At 34.1% G+C, this 17,815-nt stretch overlaps 1 protein-coding gene across 12 annotated transcripts in view; it reads right to left on the bottom strand.

Annotated features, from left to right (window-relative positions):
* Nucleotides 1-17,815, bottom strand: part of LOC143251946 (A-type potassium channel modulatory protein KCNIP1-like) — a 142,504-nt gene that overhangs the window by 39,789 nt on the left and 84,900 nt on the right. For 10 of the 12 annotated variants that reach the window (XR_013028777.1, XM_076503376.1, XM_076503324.1 and 7 more), the window contains one exon: nucleotides 14,369-14,590. Coding sequence is in view for 11 of the 12 variants with exons in the window: in XM_076503376.1 (XP_076359491.1) it covers nucleotides 14,369-14,537 (169 nt within the window). In the remaining variant the exon portion in view is untranslated. Of the gene's footprint in view, nucleotides 1-14,368; nucleotides 14,591-15,463; nucleotides 15,713-17,815 lie in introns of those variants that run through there. The other 2 variants (XM_076503368.1, XM_076503349.1) reach the window with 2 other exon arrangements.

Here is a 17,815-nt window from a genome sequence, read left to right as displayed (position 1 = left end):
TAAAATTATATCGTGTGAAGAAAAGTAAAATAATAATATTCTATCTTATAACGTTCTATGAGTAAAAAATAATATACATAATATTATACGCCTTAGGTTACGTTATCGGGGCTTTACCACTATTAACCAGTTAATTAAACATGCAACTTTTAAAATACCTATTTATAAGTAAGTAGTTCCTTCCTACTCAATATGAAAGTACTTGCATATCAAATGATTTTAACCTGTTCAGTGCCGTAGACGAGATAACTCGTCCAAGCCGATCGGTAACACAGTGCCACGGACGAGTTAATTTAATTAGTTTTTAATAACACCTAACATCAACGCTAGATGTCAGCACCATACATGCATTTGACCTATTTACAAATTGTTTTACTTTCGATCCAGAATGGCGTCACGAAAAAAATTACGAAATGAAGAAGCATTAGCGTTATATTTTGAACTTGATTCGGAGTTGAAGTAGCAGCTGAAATACTTGCCAGTCAATAAGTTAAATACATAATATACTAAGAGAATATTCGAGAATTTAAGAACATACGTATCCTATATACTACAGCATATTAAAAAACATACATCAAAGAACAAGAATCAATATCAACTTTTGACTCGTTACAATTTATAATGGTTTCTTTGTTCAAATTTTAGTCTCGCTAAAAAATTAAATTATAATTCGCTTGAAACATTATATTATTGAATTTCTACATCATTAATTATTATACGGTAAAATTAATTCATGTTTTTTGTATTTGAATATTTCTTACTTAAACACATTGTTTCTCTAACTTCTTTGCGATAGAACAGTTTTCATTGAAGGACGATCATTTACTTTTTTTTACGTAAACAACAAACGTTTAAGACATTCTTTCAATGCCTTAATCACTAAATAACAACATTTGTTGAATGTATGTATAACCTTTTTAACAGTAAAATATAGCCGTAAAGAATATTGTTTCGTTATATTTTCAGAGCGTTTAAGCATACTATTGCCTTATCTGTGTCCACAAAATGACATAATTTTTAATTACTTATCTGAATACACCAAAATATAACATTTTGAGTGCATTTTTATTTAATCTGTGCTCAAGAAACAATAAAGTCCGGCAATAGGATTGGCATCCCCATCGCACCAAACATGCTCGCCTTTTCAGCCGTGGAGGCGTTATAATGCGTCGGTCAATCCCACTATTCGTTGGTAAAAGAGTAGCCCAAGAGTTGGCGGTGGGTGGTGATGAATAGCTTCCTTCCCTCTAGTCTTACATTGCTAAATTAGGGACGGCAAGCTCAGATAGCCCTCAAGTAGCTTTGCGCGAAATTCAAAAACAAACAATAGAATTTTAAGCACATTTTAAGTATTTCCTATATTCAACAAACACTGTAATTTTTACGTACATTTTTGCTTCACATCTATTCACCAAATAACAACACGCGAGTACAGCGGTATGTCTACGAATTTACAACAATAAAATCAGCGGTTCGATTCCCCTCGGTGGGCTCAGCAGATAGCCCGATATGACTTTGCTATAAGAACTTGATTAATGTGAACTTCTATGTTTTTGTTACATAGCTTTTGTAGAAGGAAGAAAATGCCAGCAATAACAAATTTTATCATAAAAATATTTAACATTCAATACTTAGTATAAAGCTTGCAGAAAAATACAACGTATTAAGTGTAAAGAATATTAGCGTTCTAAGCTTTGCATTTTTTCATTCGTAGACTACGCACACGTTTTTCTATTCTACGTATCTTTTTAATGTGACAAGTATGATTACGTTATTTTAAAATTTTATTTTTCGGACCCAAGAAAGGAAAGAATATTGAACTAGTCTCATTTCAGCAGTATTCATCACTCAAAAGAGTAGATATGTAATAGTTCTTTATGCTATATAGCACGTGATTCTTCTGTTGATATCTGAAATGGGATTTTGATGACACTTGCTGTTTGATGTAGTATGCTTTTGCAACGGGTAAAAAAACAACCAAAGAGACTAGCTCTGCTCTTCATATGAACTGTAATCCTGTTATTTGTTAAGATTCTTAAAAAAATTATCTTTGTAGCAAGTGTTTTCTTTTTAACGAATAACCTTACACATTGTGTGTTACGTATACATGCCCTATTTTAATATAACCTTTGCGTTTTCCTGTGTCCACATAAAATGAATATGGACCGAAAGTTTACTTAGGAAAATGTTTCATTTTGTTGTATAAAAAACAGCTAATAAAAATATATCTGGAAGAGGCTGCTTTGAAATAGAAGTTTCATTATATGTATTATAAAATTCACGATAATCCCTAAAGTTGTAAAATAGTTTGAGTACTTAAGTATATAATGAAGCTCATTAGTTATGTTTGTGAGTATAACACGCAAGTTTCTAAAAGACCAGCGCGATAAGCTAGTTCTGCCCCAATATTAATATTACATTTGTGTTTATAACCTCGTCTCTTATATCGTTTATCCAATTCTATAATAAACTTAGTTAACATCACAATGTGTGTTTAGTCATTTATACTTCCTTACCCGTGTTTGTGTCAAGTGTATTTCACTTCTATTTCACTCCTGTTCACTTAATAATATCCCTTTATATTATTCACGATTTTCAAACATTTATCCTACAGAAGAGTTTCCAATATCCACCCGCGACAATGACACACAATATTCACCCTTATCTGCCACTATTGCTAGTTACTAGTACCATTCTATCCGCACTCTATCCACAGTGGAGAATCGTATCCCAGATTTAGATTCGTAACTTTGTTGATTCAAAGAAAGTCTAATACCTTAAGCCTAAAAACAACAGAGTAAGTTAGTTTAAAAAACGATAGTTTTTAATGTAATATCCATCACTCATGTTATATTCAACTAGTGTAGCTTATATTATTATTTGTTATTGAAAGTTTCGTAACTATTATACTATATGTTACGTTTCAGTTTAAACTTCGAAAGCCAGCAAACTATTGAAAACCACTAAACCTGAAAATTGTTATAAACATCAACTTAACTGCATATGCTTTTAACATCCTTCTAAATTTATCCATAATGGGTAAAAATCAGAGGCGTGTAAAAACACCATTTCAGGCCTATCGTTTATAATATACGGTGTTTACCCTAATAACTGACATAATTTTAAACATCCTTTTATGGTGTTTACTCAAATGATTAACATTTAACAAAATTTTAATAATTGTTAATTTGTTTTGTTTGAATTTCGCGCAAACTATTCGAGGGCTATCTTCCTTAGCCGTCCCTAATTTAGCAGTGTAAGACTAGAAGTAAGACAGCTAATCATCACCACCCACCGTCAACTCTTGGGCTACTCTTTTACCAACGAATAGTGGAATTGACCGTCACATTATAGCGCCCCCACGGCTGAAATGGCGAGCATGTTTGGTGTGACAAGGATTCGAACTCGCGACCCTCAGATTACGAGTCGAACGCCTTAACGCGCTTGGCCATGCCGGGCCATAACTGTTAATATCTGTAGTGTATACCAACATTATTTCACAGTATAAGTACCTAACAATCTCGTACATTTCTTCTCTAATAAGATATTTTCTATGTCTATACTTTAGCAGAAAGATGTACAATGGCCTATCGGTGCTACGTCTGTCAAAAGAAAACTCATTCTTTGACACTAGTGTCCAAAACAACTGGAGTTTTATTACAAATTAATAAAACATGCACAATAATACTTGCTGTTGAGACTTCTGTGAAATATTATGGACTGGATGGCATTCCGGCATTACAAAATATGCATGATGATGCCGGAATGCAGTCCAGTCCATAATATTTCACAGAAGTCTCAACAAGTGTAATAAAGCGTAATGATGTAAAACCAAAACAATATGATTATGACTATGATAAGTTACTATATAGACAGCTGTAAGACATAAACCATATTTCACACTTACAAAACATTAATTTGTCTATGGTTACATGCATTATGAAAAAAACGCCTCACAAAATTGCAAAAGCTTCAAAATTAGGTTTCGCAATTAGCGTAATATCTCTCACATTACACACTGCCATGTGACGTAGAACGAGAGTCAAAATTATCCTCAATTTAATTATGACTGATCAATCTGGTACATATGGCTAATTAATACAGCCAGGTTGTTTCCATTAATGTACATTTTATCTATAATTATTTTCCCTTTTAATTTGAGTATTAGACCCCTTATATTCAAAAGCTATCAATAACTGGAAGAATAATGTGAAAACTATAATACCCATGTTGCAGAAAAGCCAATAAACATTTGCAGCTCAGATGGCTTCACATGTAAATGAGATACACCGTAATAAACTGACTTCAAAAGTGTTTAGTGTGAAGAAAATAAGAATTCGTAATTCATGGATCGCAAAGTTGTACCTATAAAACATAAGCATTTTCAAAATAATTTCCTGAACATGTTGAAAACATAATGTATTAAGTTTTCTTGATCTTCCTTAACCTGTAACAGCAAATATATATTGTATAGCAATCTAAGTAATACAAAGACCGTAATAAATTTCTTCTGAAGTAACATTTAAATACGTAAGTAGTGCCATCTGAGCGAACTGTTTACCATGACACTTACTACATGTTACTTTCTATGCGTGCTGTTTACACGAAAATCTACGACTTACCGTCTGACAGAACTTTTAATACAATAATGTACAGCTGATCTTCGTGCAAACAGTTTGTGTAAAACTTGTAGCTTACAAGTTCATGGAATCTTTCTAAACAAAAATAAGCTAACAGTAACAAGATGAAACGAATACTGAAAATATTTAAAAAAACTGTCCGAAAAAAAAAGTCACTTATAGCAAAACACAAACTGACAATAACAAAACGAACAAAACAAATCTCTTCTGAGCAGAGAACAAAATTAGACTCATTCGGAAAAGGAAAAATAGAGGATAATTCAGCAAATGAGATGGGAAATGTACTTCCAAATTTTAAAATTAAAATACAGTTTATATTTACGAGGCATCGTCTTGTGTAACGATCATAGAAACTTGAAAGGACAGAGAAGAAAGTCTGAAACGTAAATAACAAAATGAATGTTCGTTACACCTCTCGAAGAAATGTCCTAACGATGTGCCGCCATCTTATACAAAATGATACATATAAAGATTTTATATACAACCGAATAAAGCCCTCATTAAAACAACATAAAATGATAAGACGCAAAACATGCCTATTACAGCTATCTCTCTAATATTGTATTTGTTTAATAATCTTTTTTACGTATTATAATACATTGAACTTGTTTCATAAATTTACGAATTTGTTTTATAATTTCGCGCAAAGCTACACGAAGGCTATCTATGTAATATTTTAGCATTGTTAATCCATAGACTCACCTCTTTCTCCTGGGGGAACCTCATGATAACAATAGTTATTGTTTTTTTGTTTGTTTGTTTTTAATTTCGCACAAAGCTACTCGAGGGCTATCTGTGCTCGCCGTCCCTAATTTAGCAGTGTAAGACTAGAGGAAAGGCAGCTAGTCATCACCACCCACCGCCAACTCTTGGGCCACTCTTTTACCAACGAATAGTGGGATTGACCGTCACATTATAACGCCCCCACGGCTGAAAAGGCGAGCATGTTTGGTGCGACCGGGATTTGAACTCGCGACTCTCGAATTACGAGTCGAACGCCTTAACGCACTTGGCCATGTCGGGCCATACTTAAGTAAGAGATGATAGAATTTTTCAAACATTTATTCAGTCTCAGAAAAAAAAAAAAAATTATCACTGAAATTTTATTTTAAAAAAATTAGAGTCATGCATCTGAAGAAAACGAGAGAAAATGTTGTGCGTGTTTTCCATGTCTGATGAATGAACGTTTATAGGATGTACTGTACTGAGAATACATCACATACAAGAGTTTTCGAACTCGGACGGCTAAAAATTAACTCACTAACTCAATGTTCGAGACAAATTACAAAATTAGCAGAATAAAATGACTAACAATAACTGAAAAAAACATTTTTGAAAATGAAAATGTAATTTTCTAACAATTACGAAAGGTTCTCGCGTCAAAACAAAACCGATAAGTTTATGTTTTCTGGACTTCGACTTCACAATATGATATCATTCAGCGCTATTGGACTGAATTTTGCTAAGCCTACTTAGAACATTGAACAACAGGGAAAAACATAAAAATATTAACGACATGTTTGTATTTTTGTAGGATTTCTTCCTTATTTCTCTATCTCTATGATAACAATAAAGTTCTAATTGATACACCTGAAATTAATTAATAAATTAATACAAACGCTTGAAATTTTACCTACTCACTGAAACTAGTTGAAGCAGAAAAGTTTAGTTTAATCAGTACTTATAAGATTTGAGTATTCTTAGGATTATTATTCTTAATTTAAAAGGTAATATCCGTAATCCTTATAAGGTAAATAGGAAATCTCATTAAAATTTATGTGAACACCGTTAAGGCCCGGTATGGCCAGGTGAATTAAGGCGTTACACTCGTAATCTGAGGGTCGCGGGTTCGAATCCCCGTCGCATCAAACATGCTCCCCTCTTTCAGCCGTGGGGGCGTTATAATGTGACCGTGAATTCCATTATTCGTTGGTAAAAGAGTAGCTCAAGAGTTGGCGGTGGGTGGTGATGACTAGATGTCTTCCCTCTAGTCTTACATTGCTAAATTAGGGACGGCTAGCTTAGATAGCCCTCGTGTAGCTTTGTTCGAAATTCAAAAACAAACGATCAATAATCCTGTTAGTCACGAGGAAGGGCGGTAGCAATATTCAAGGGATTTATATTAAACCTTGTAATATTAAACCAGCTCGTTTTTCGTTCTAAGTCTGCATAACAAGGTCAACAATGTCATTAAAGTATAGTATTGTTGAATATTATACTATATTGTTGAAATGTGTTTAAATTGTTGGTTACGTGAGATCAAGTTATTGTTTTTTATCAAAGAAATAACAGTAAGAGGAGTTAGCTTGGGTTAAATAAATCAAGTAGATTCGGAGAGCGGAAACCTTCAAAGAGAAGAGAGTGCAACGTTTCCTGTAAATTAAAAACAAAATATAAACTTATTATTATTAAAATTTTAGTTCATTGTGCATTCACCATCTCTTGAGACATATCACGTGAGCAACTGGATCATAAAGTTTCGAAGTTTCTAACAAGTATCGAACTCACTTGCTAATGAAACACGAGATTTTCTACATCCTACTCTCACGTTGTCAAAAATAATCAATTTCAATTGGTTACCAGTGGAAATTTGTGAGGCTAAATCAACGACGTTGCTATATATGGAATCTTCTCTACATCCACCCATTTCAAGTGTTTTCCTTTTCCATCGTGTGTCGTTTATAGTTTAAAACAATTGATTATAAACGGTTCGCTGAAGATATTTTTATCTTACTTTCGAAAATGCAACTGCCCGGCATTACCAAGTGGTTAAGTCACTCGACTCGTAATATGAGGGTCGCGGGTTCGAATCCCCGTCGCACTAAATATGCTCGTCCTTTCAGCCGTGGAAGCTTTATAATGTGACGGTCAATCCCACTATTCGTTGTTAAAAGAGTAGCCCAAGAGGTGCGGTGGGTGGTGATGACTAGTTGTCTTCCCTCTAGTCTTACACTGCTAAATTAGGGACGGCTAGCGCAGATAACCCTCGAGTAGCTTTGCGCGAAATTAAAAAAAACAAACCAATTTATATTCTTACAATGCTAAATTTCGGTGCTCGATTCCTCCGTGGTGTAAAGAACTTAAAAACCTATTGTTTAGTTTTGTTCGAAGAATAATTTATTGTCAACGCCCACAATCAAATTTTATTTTTCGTGAATCATATAATGTTTTTATATTTCAGTATACATGTAATAATTAATATACAATTTCAATAACAGATGCACTGTTTGCATGACTTGAATAATATGATCAACCGCCTGAGTAGTATTTCCAACCATTCCTTTATCGTTCATATTATGTTTTATGCTTAAAAGACGACTCTCAAAATTGCAAATACACTGCAACAGCTAATGTACGCTATTTAAACAAATACACTGCAACAGCTAGTATATGCTATTCAAACAGGTGGATCTGAAAACATATCACTTTACCGTTTTATTTGGTATACCTTTCTAAACACGTACAGGACTTTCAATGTGTAACTGTAGAATAAACAAGGATTAGTACATTTTCTTCATAACAGAGTCCCTTCCCAGAGGACTCAGCAGAGCTCAAAATAATCTGCACTTCTCAAATACCGGGTAGCATCAGTCTGGTTCGTTTGAAGTGCAGATGGTATTTTACGAATAGAGTGTAAAAAAGTAACAAAAAACATATATATAAACAAGAATTTGATGCAGCCGCTAATATTGGCGCGGGTACAGAATTAAAGTGAACAGAAATGTCTATATTTTGTATTAAATCCTAATTAGAATAATTGTTATTATTGTGGAGGAACAAAGAAGGAAAGCAGCTGAATGTAGTCATTTATTTCAGTTGATCTTGTTGTAAAATAAAGACGACGTTCAGAAACATTATCACGTAAACGTGGTCGTTTTCATTTACATCAGTAGTTAGTAGAAATTAGCACGTCTCTCGTACGTGACCACTAATCATAGTCCAATCATTCCTTGTCTTGAATATTAGGGCCACACTTGGCATAGTGGTAGAGCTACTATATCGGAGATTTATAATTTGGGTCTCTTTGCCATATAAACATGCCCCATTCTTTTGGGACAAGGATGTACTATAAGAGTGAAGGTTTAATTTCACTACTTCATCAGACAGGTTCACGGATTTACCGTAGATGCTGTTGAAAGTTGAGAACGAGTATGTGCTGATAGTCATTTGTGCATAGTTTTGCGTGCAAATTCTTAAATAAACAAATATAAACCTTCATAGAATCATAAAAACGGGGGAAAAATAAGAGGGACAAAATATTAGACGTAAACAAATTTTAATAAGTATTCTTATTGTTTCCTAATATACGTAAATACGTTTCTTATTACTTTCGATAGGAACTGAGCAACGTGATTATCTGTTTTGATGGAAGTTATAACGTATATTTGGACTTCTACTCACGGAGGTTTTAAACGATATTTTGAGTTGTTTATTAATTTTTGTTCATGGACTACACACATTTTGGCACTGAAAGAGGAACAGACATAGATTTAAGTAGACAATACTGAAGTGAATAGTACGAGAATGGCTGAAATTGTTCGATACACCCAAATCTATTTATGAACTAGATGACAAAGTCAACACTTTAGTGTGTGGTTAGCTTAATAATTAATTTAATACTAGAGAAAGCACCCGGCTTCATTTGAGTATTGAGGTTGATTTATTATAGATGACTATGGCAGTATATGTATTCTGAACACATTTTAACATAAAAGTATAATCTCATACTTTCGCTGTTCCTTTACTGGATGTGGCCTGTTTATAGAGGTAAACATCCCTGTGACTTGTCCTCCAATTTTAAACTTAAATAATAAAAATAAACCACTTTAATTAACGGAACCTGTAAATTAGAAAACAACAAATATATTTTTTTATTCTATAGTTTATACGTTTTGTTTTATACTTTCAGCACAAAGCCTCTTAACAACAATTTTATGTTACGCTTTTATTGTTAAGCAGCATGATATAAAAGCTATTGTTGGAACTCATTGTTACCAACGCCCTGGCTTTTCTATATGTTAAAACATGTTATATATATATATAGAACCAGTTCTTTTCTCTGTCGTTTTTCGCTAGTTTGTCTCACTAATAGATGTGCACGCACATGCACACACGCACTTGGATAAGGTAACTAATACCCTGGTGCACACCCTTAGCGTCCACTTACTATTGGTGTAAAATTTCAAGTTTTTATGTTCTTTCCTCTTAAAGCTATAAACGCCACACATATACAGACAAGTACGTGCACACGCCCACACAAGTGCATGTCTGTTTATCTTAATTATTTTGTGTGTGGTTTTCACTTACTTAATTTAGAAAAAAAAATCGCTTGCGCACGCACGTGGTTAAGTAATAATCTCCAGGTGCACACCCTCAGGGTCAAAACTTTAGGTGTGTAGTTTTTTTTTCTCTTGAGGTCTCACATGCGCACGGACACGCCCTTTTATTATTATATACAATCAGTGCATCAATGAATTTTTCAGAATTTTATGACTATCATTTGCTCTGCCTAAACAATTAATACATTATTTCAAAAAGTCTCAGATTTTAATGACGGCAAACATATGTACATAAGGATTTCTACTGCACCCATGAGTTTCGTTATACATGACCTGCAGCTTTGAAGATAAATAAAGGTCGTAAAAAAATGGTATTCGTTAATTAGAAAGAATATTTATGTTATCGATAAAACGCGATCGGACAATATAATCATGGGAAATATCATTGTCATATTCGTTTTCTGGAGAAATTAGTTTAGTATCAGAGAAAACTAAAACTTTAGTTTGCAGAATTATTTGTTTATTTGTGGAGTCTTTCTAGAAACACTAATTGAGCTGCTGTCACAGAAAATGTTTAAATAAGAACGTTATTAGAATCCTCTTTCATTACTGTTTCACTGAGTAACTTATTTCAGAAGCCACCAAGTAAATTGACGAATCTTGTTTTACGTCTTGTAAAATGAAAATATTTTTACGAACTTCGTTGTTGTTTTGTTGTTTTGAATTAAGCACAAAGCTACTCAATGGGCTATCTGTGCTCTGCCCACCACGGGTATTGAAACCCGGTTTTTAGCGTTGTAAGTCTGCAGACATACCGCTGAGCCATTGGGGGGCACGAACTTCGAAATTATTTCAGTGCCCCTTAGTTTCTGATTATTCATAGCGGACTTCATCTGTATGACAGTAGCGGTCTCTATTAAATAAAATACTAATGTCAGTTCTCAAATAAAACTCACTTTCTTTAACTTCAACGTTGCTATCAAAGCACTCGAAACCTAGAAGTATATCGCAAATGTCCATTTACAGCGTAGATGGCTGTATTTTCTCTCTTAGCAGTTAATGGAAGAAAGTGGTCTGGTTGTGTGTACTCGGCTACAATTACTTACTTTCTAAAACTTTCTTCTACTTAAATGGTTGAAAAGAACTTTATCCATCAGTATAAACACATCGTGATTTGTGATCACAACATGAAAATATGTCTTTAGCAATTCTAAGATAAACACTTGAGTTTCTCATTCTGCTTTCTTTGAAAAGAATGATAGCATAAAAATGTTTAAGGATTAAGAATTTGCCTTAGGAAAACATACACTTGCAGAAACTGCAAATCTATTTCAACTTACCCTGCATCTTTCCAAATATCTGAACAGTTCCATAAGAAGAATCTCAAAAACTACTAAAATATCAAACAAGCTGGTAGTACGAAGAAAATACTAATACAAATTTGATGGAACAAAACATACGATCTTTTATAGATTTGAAACTCTTTGTTTCACGACATCCCTTTGTGGGCAAATAATTTTTGATAACAACAGAATATAAAAGCGATGCTTTTAAGTTATTCTACTTTATCCCAAGTTGATTTAAGTGTCTGAAACAATTCTATTATTTGCTGTTTCAATACAATAAAATACATCGAGTATTTTATAAAGAGTTTGTCAGTTTTAAAATTTTTCTTAGTTTCTTGAAAGTTCATAGAAGCATCAATTTATTTCAATGTTAAAGTGTAATACATGATCAAAGACTAAACATTTTCAAATATAGTAATGGTGGTATAAAACGTTTATCATCTTTAAATAAATTTAGAGCAATGAAGTTTAAATTACATCTTCTTAGCAACGGTTATCATGAATTAATAACAAAAGGTTTATACAGTTACGACAGAAAGTGTTCGTACCCTTGCGTCCCGAGTAGTTTTTTGCTCATAACTTAAAAAGTATGACGATTAGGTTAATAGACGTAACATATATTATAAATATTACACTAACACACATCTACATAATTTTTATGTAAATTAAACGACAAATAAACTGTTTATAAACAAATAACAAAAAATAGGAGGAGCAGAAAGTGTTCGTACATTTCAGAACGTGTGGAAAAACTGATATTCCGTAAAAATTTTGTTTAGTTTGGCGAATAAACTACATTATACCATTCCAGAACTAAACACTGAGTTCATAATTATTGGAATTTAGCCAGCAAAAAATGTACTTCCGGCAATTTAGCGCCGTCTCCGTCATTATCTGCTTGATCATCATGACGAACAGGAAACAACTGCCCAGTGATTCAAAAAACCGAATTACTGAAAAATACAAGTCTTGTGTGTCTCTTTCCGGTATTCCTACACAACTTAATGTGCCTAAATCTACTGTTCAAAGCATAATTGCCAAGTTTAAGCTTACAGAATCAACCGCTAACCTCCCTCGTTCCGGACGCCCCATCATAATTCCAGAGAGAACCAAGAGAAAGGTTCTCAAAGAAGTTAGTAGGAACCCTCGTTTAACACGTAATGACATACAGAAATTGGTAAGGGAAACTGGGGTTGAAGTAAGCACCTCTACAGTTACGAACGTGTTACACTCTTCTGGGTTCAAAGCATGCCGTCCATATAGAAGTCCATATAGGAACGCATGCAGATAAGCCCTTTACTTATTGGAAGAGTATTCTTTGGTCAGACGAGACTAAAATCGAGCTTTTCGGCCACAACGATGTTTGCAATATTTCAGTAAGAAGGGAGAACGAAATATTTTAAAGAACACCGTCCCAACAGTTAAACAGAGTGGCTCAATCATGCTATCGGGTTCCTTCAGTTCTTCTGATGTAGCAGCCTTCACCACGTCAACGGAATCATAAAAAAGAAGAGTACGTTAATATTAGGCACCTATATCAAGAATGATGCTTGGAATTTGCGGCTTGGGCGTCGTTGGATCTTCCAGAATGACAATGACCCTAAGCACACATCGAAATATGTACAAACCTGGTTGCAGAGGAACCATATAAGCTTTCTGGAGTGGCCATCGCAATCACCTGATCTTAACCCAATTGAAAACGTTTGGCATGAGTTGAAGACTAGGGTTCATCAGCATCATCCGAAAAACTTGCAAGAGTTGGACGCCTTCTGTAAAGAAGAATGGAAGAAAACACCAGTCGTGTACTGTAAAACGAACGAGACTGCGCCAAGTAATTCACCTGAAAGGCTACAAAACTGACCATTAAAGTTGACACACGAACACTTTCTGCCCCTCCTATGTTTGGTTATTTGTTTATACACAGTTTATGTGTCGTTCAATTTACATAAAAATTTATTGAGATGTGTGTTAGTATAACATTTATAATATGCTATACTTTCATTATCCTAATCGTGATACTTTGTAAGTTATGAGGAAAAAACTACTCACGACACAGGGGTACGAACACTTTCTGTCGTAACTGTGACTTCACTAAAAACACCTAGAATATATTATTTATAACTTAAAGAATAACTGTATTGTCTTTAACAGAATAAACACTGCCCAGCATGCCCCAATTGAAAGGTTTTCAAGAAGAGTAGAGTTTATGCAGCGGTAGACATAAACTATTTAACAGACAGAGTTTTATCCGTAAACAACGTAAGACGACTTTATTTTTTGTATGATAAGAGTCAGACGACGATAATTCTCCTCACAATCTCCCAGGTCTGTAACCAAATCATTGAATATTATACTAACTGTATTAATTTCTTACATGTAGTACACAAATATCTTTATTTAGGACCTAGCTATTTGATTTAATAATAGTTCATAAAGCACTCAGAGAACAACAATATATTTATTTACGACCTAACTATTTGATTCAACAGTGGTCGATAAGGTCCTGAGTAAAGAACAATATATTTACTTATGACCTGACTATTTGATTCAATGGCAGTCGATAGGGTCCTGAGTAAATAACAATATATTTATTTATGGCCTGACTATTTGATTCAACAGTGGTCGATAAAGTCCTGAGTAAACAACAATATATTTAGTTATGACCTGACTATTTGAGTTAACAGTGGCCGATAAAGCCTGAGTAAACAACAATATATTTATTTATGAACTGACTATTTGATTCAACAGTAGTCGATCGATAAAGTTCTGCGTAAATTACAATATATTTATTTATGATCTGACTATTTGTTTCAACAGTAGTCGAAAATATCCTGAGAAAAAACAGTGACCTTATGTGGAAACTTCTGCTTTGTCAAGGTATGAAAAAGAAAGAAACAAATAAAAAAATAGGAACTATTGTGCGAATTCATAAATTACTTTAAAAACATACGTTAAAAACACATGTAGTTTCAAATTAAATAAATCATTGTGATTAATCTGATAAAGCCCTCCACTTTATTACAAATTCATCAACAACAACAACAGAATTACACACAGCATAAACTTCAGTGTGACTTCTCAGTATCTCGCAAGAGTGACTTACGTGTGGTTCCAGTCCAAGCTCGACGAATAAACCGCAGAAATCGCTGGTATAAGGAGAAAACAGAAAATACCGCCCCCATAGGACACCAGACGCAGAGCTGGTCGGGATGATTCAAGGGGTTGTTACAAACACAAGAAACATTCTCGTCTCTATGAATTTCCTCATTCATTTATTTCTGGCTTCACCACTCAGAGGAGGGCCTGCTGCTCGACGTATTAAGCGCTGGAAAAACAATCAACATTCATTAAGACATAGTTTTTAAAAATAATAATAATCGCTATTCTTGTTCATACGTTCTGGGCGAGCATTTCATTGTTTACCAACTTGTGAAACTTATCGATAGTTTTTGCCAGATCACTTTACAACCTGGTGACTCAGATTTAGCCAAACAGAACTTACGTGACATTAATAAGACAAGAAAATAACCATATCCTTGTAACAATTTTATCTTTTCTTTGTGTAATTCGTCGATAATGTTTAACTAATACTCTCAACTCCGCACAACATAAAGACATAGAAGTTGCTTTAGACTGATGTCGTTCTGAAACACAATATCATTGTATTTATCCTAGCACCATTTGTGGTGTTTTTGTTTTTCGTTTACATGTTCTAGCAGAGGCAAACTTTCCAATACGTTTTTTTTTTGTGTATTCCTTAAACGTAAACATAAACTTTCACCTTTCCCAAAACTTCTTGATTCAAAATTTAACCGTAACAACTCAAAATGTCTTCGAAAAGTTTGCTTTTAAAAACATCAAAAGCTTCAGTATTATTTTGTAAATAATCAATATTATCGTGTCGCCATCAAATGCCAGACATAAAATTTCTTCTCTCTATTAACAATACAAATAACTAAATCACTAGTTCCTCTTCCTCACGTACACACAAAAGTTCACGAGGAAATTTCCCGTGGCTACGTCGCGACGCTGTTAACTTTATTAAAAAGGAAATTCATTAACCATACTTAGGGAACAATCAAAACTTGAAACCTAATATTTTTTAACAAAACAAGAGAAGAAACTGATTGGAAAAGTTATTATACAAAAAGTAACATTTAAAAGAGAAGTTTTTGTAATGAATAATATACATAAATACCTAAAATTAAAATTTAATTTTTGTCATGTTTAACTATCCACTGGGCACTAATCTTTGTCAAATCAATGACTATTGGATTTTACAGTTAGGGATACCTTTGACTTTTCTTCAGTAAAACTTAAATAACTTTGCATCGGTTGAGCCTTATTATTTATCCAAAATCAGAACGAAACACGGTAAAAAAAATTCTGAGAAGAACTTTAGACAGACACACAGCTTCGCACGCGACGACTAAAACAACACCTGTGATGACAAATTGAAATCTGCACAATATCTGACTCTCAGTGACTGCGCAGATCAGCAGCACGAGTTCCTGAAGTAACTAATCAATAAATGAGAGAAAGCTTCTGCAGCTGTTTATCGAATCACATTCTTTACCTGATTCGCTAGTTTCTTTCAAATGCAACTGCTTAATCATACCGAATATTATCTCCTAAAGTGTTTGATATACATAATACAAGTGTTAGTGCGCGGTCTTGTAATTAGCGGAAAACTTTGCTCCCTGCAGAGGTTTTTTCCTGCAGTTTTATTCATAAAAACGTTTTCATCCGTCTTGTACTGCAAAAAATCACTACTTAATAACTTCACCTCAACAATGATTTAAAATTCAAGATTCGCCAGTTGTTTTACGTTTGCAAGAGCGTGTGATAACATTTACTAGCTTTCCCAGTGACACAGCGGCATGTCTGCGAACTCACGGCAATCACGGTCGGCAGAACACAGATAGCCCTTTGTATAGCTTTGTTCTTACTTCCAAACAAACATTTAGCAGACAGAAAATCTCACTTGATCATTGTCAATAAATAATAATCAACTCTTGGAGAATAAAACTCAGTAATCAATTGAAACTAACAAGTAAAAAATGATCAAAGATCTGTTTATCACATTATGACTTTGAGTCTGGAAATTAGTTGCTGTGGGAATCTATTTATAAAACCATAGCAAATACCAAAATCTATACAAACATATATGTTGTTCCTTGAAACAAATACGTTTATATTTTTATTCAAACTATTGTGTAACATTGTAATGCCAATTTTCGTTATGAGATTAAATAGTTATAATGAAATTAATAACTCACAAACGAGCACAAAATGAGCAAAATATGGCGTCTATTGTTGTTCCCCTGCCACTCAGGGCAAAGTTTGAAGGCTTATAACGCTAATACCTAGTTTGATACCCGTAAAGTATACATAACCAATACAGTAACTTTGTGCTCAACAACAAAGAAACAAAACATGACTATTTGTAGGAAATCTCATGTACTCCTAGTATTTCCAAATTAATTAGACAATCAAATTTGTGTTTTGATTGTTTGGTTGCTTTTTGAATTTTCCGCTAAGCTACACGAGGGCCTTCTACGCTAGTCGTCCCTAAATTAGCAGTGTAAAACTAGAGAAAAGGTTTGATTTGGTTTGTTCTGAATTTCGCGCAAAGCTACACGAAGGCTAGTTGCGCTAGCCGTCCCTGATTTAGCAGCGTAAGATTAGAAGGAAGGCAGTTAGTTATCACCACCCACCGCCAACTCTTGGACTACTCTTTTACCATCGAATAGTGGGATTGGCTGTCACATTTTAACGCCTCCACAGCTGAAAGGGCGAGAATGTTTGGCACGACGGGGATTCGAACCAACGACCCTCGGATTACGAGTCGAACGCCTTAAGCCACCTGGCCATGCCGTGCCTTTACTTCACTAAAAGGTTAGCATTGTACTTCTATCTTTTGACTACATAATACATATAAACAGATTGAGCCTTTTTGCATTACACATGTAAGCAATACAGCGACGCTTTTGACTGTGTATTATATATAAACTAAAACTGCATAATGCGTATAAACAATGCAGCTGAATCTTTTGACTGCGTAACACACGTAGTAGCCTTGGGAAAGAGTTACTTGATGCATAACTCATTTTAAACAATGCACATGTAAACAAAGCTCCAGTAGTTTCTTGCATGACGAGTGTAAACAATGTAACTATTTTTTATTGTATGATGCACGTGTAAATAATTTATTTCGATCCCTTCTTTCTCGCACAATGCGCGTGAACTGCTTCACATTGTAATTTGTCGACATAACTCACGTAAACAGGGTAACTGTATCACTTCTCTATTTACCACAAGCACCAATATGTGTACATTTTGACAGCACTTGTAAACAATACAAACACTTTCGTAAACGCTATTAACTCACGCTTCTCAATAAACTAACAATATAACTACGTGTAACATGTCGTACGACTACCCGTTGTTATCACAACAGCTCAAACTTCTGCTGAGCACGTCATCATCTGGTGAATAGCACAAAACCGGAATGAAACACGAAAACATTTTCTGGCGAATAACACAAAAC

The sequence above is a fragment of the Tachypleus tridentatus genome, chromosome 1 (genome assembly GCF_004210375.1).
Source record: "Tachypleus tridentatus isolate NWPU-2018 chromosome 1, ASM421037v1, whole genome shotgun sequence".
NCBI lineage: Eukaryota > Metazoa > Arthropoda > Merostomata > Xiphosura > Limulidae > Tachypleus > Tachypleus tridentatus.
Note: the sequence above shows the minus strand (reverse complement) of the source record. Positions and strands in the feature narration are given on the sequence as shown.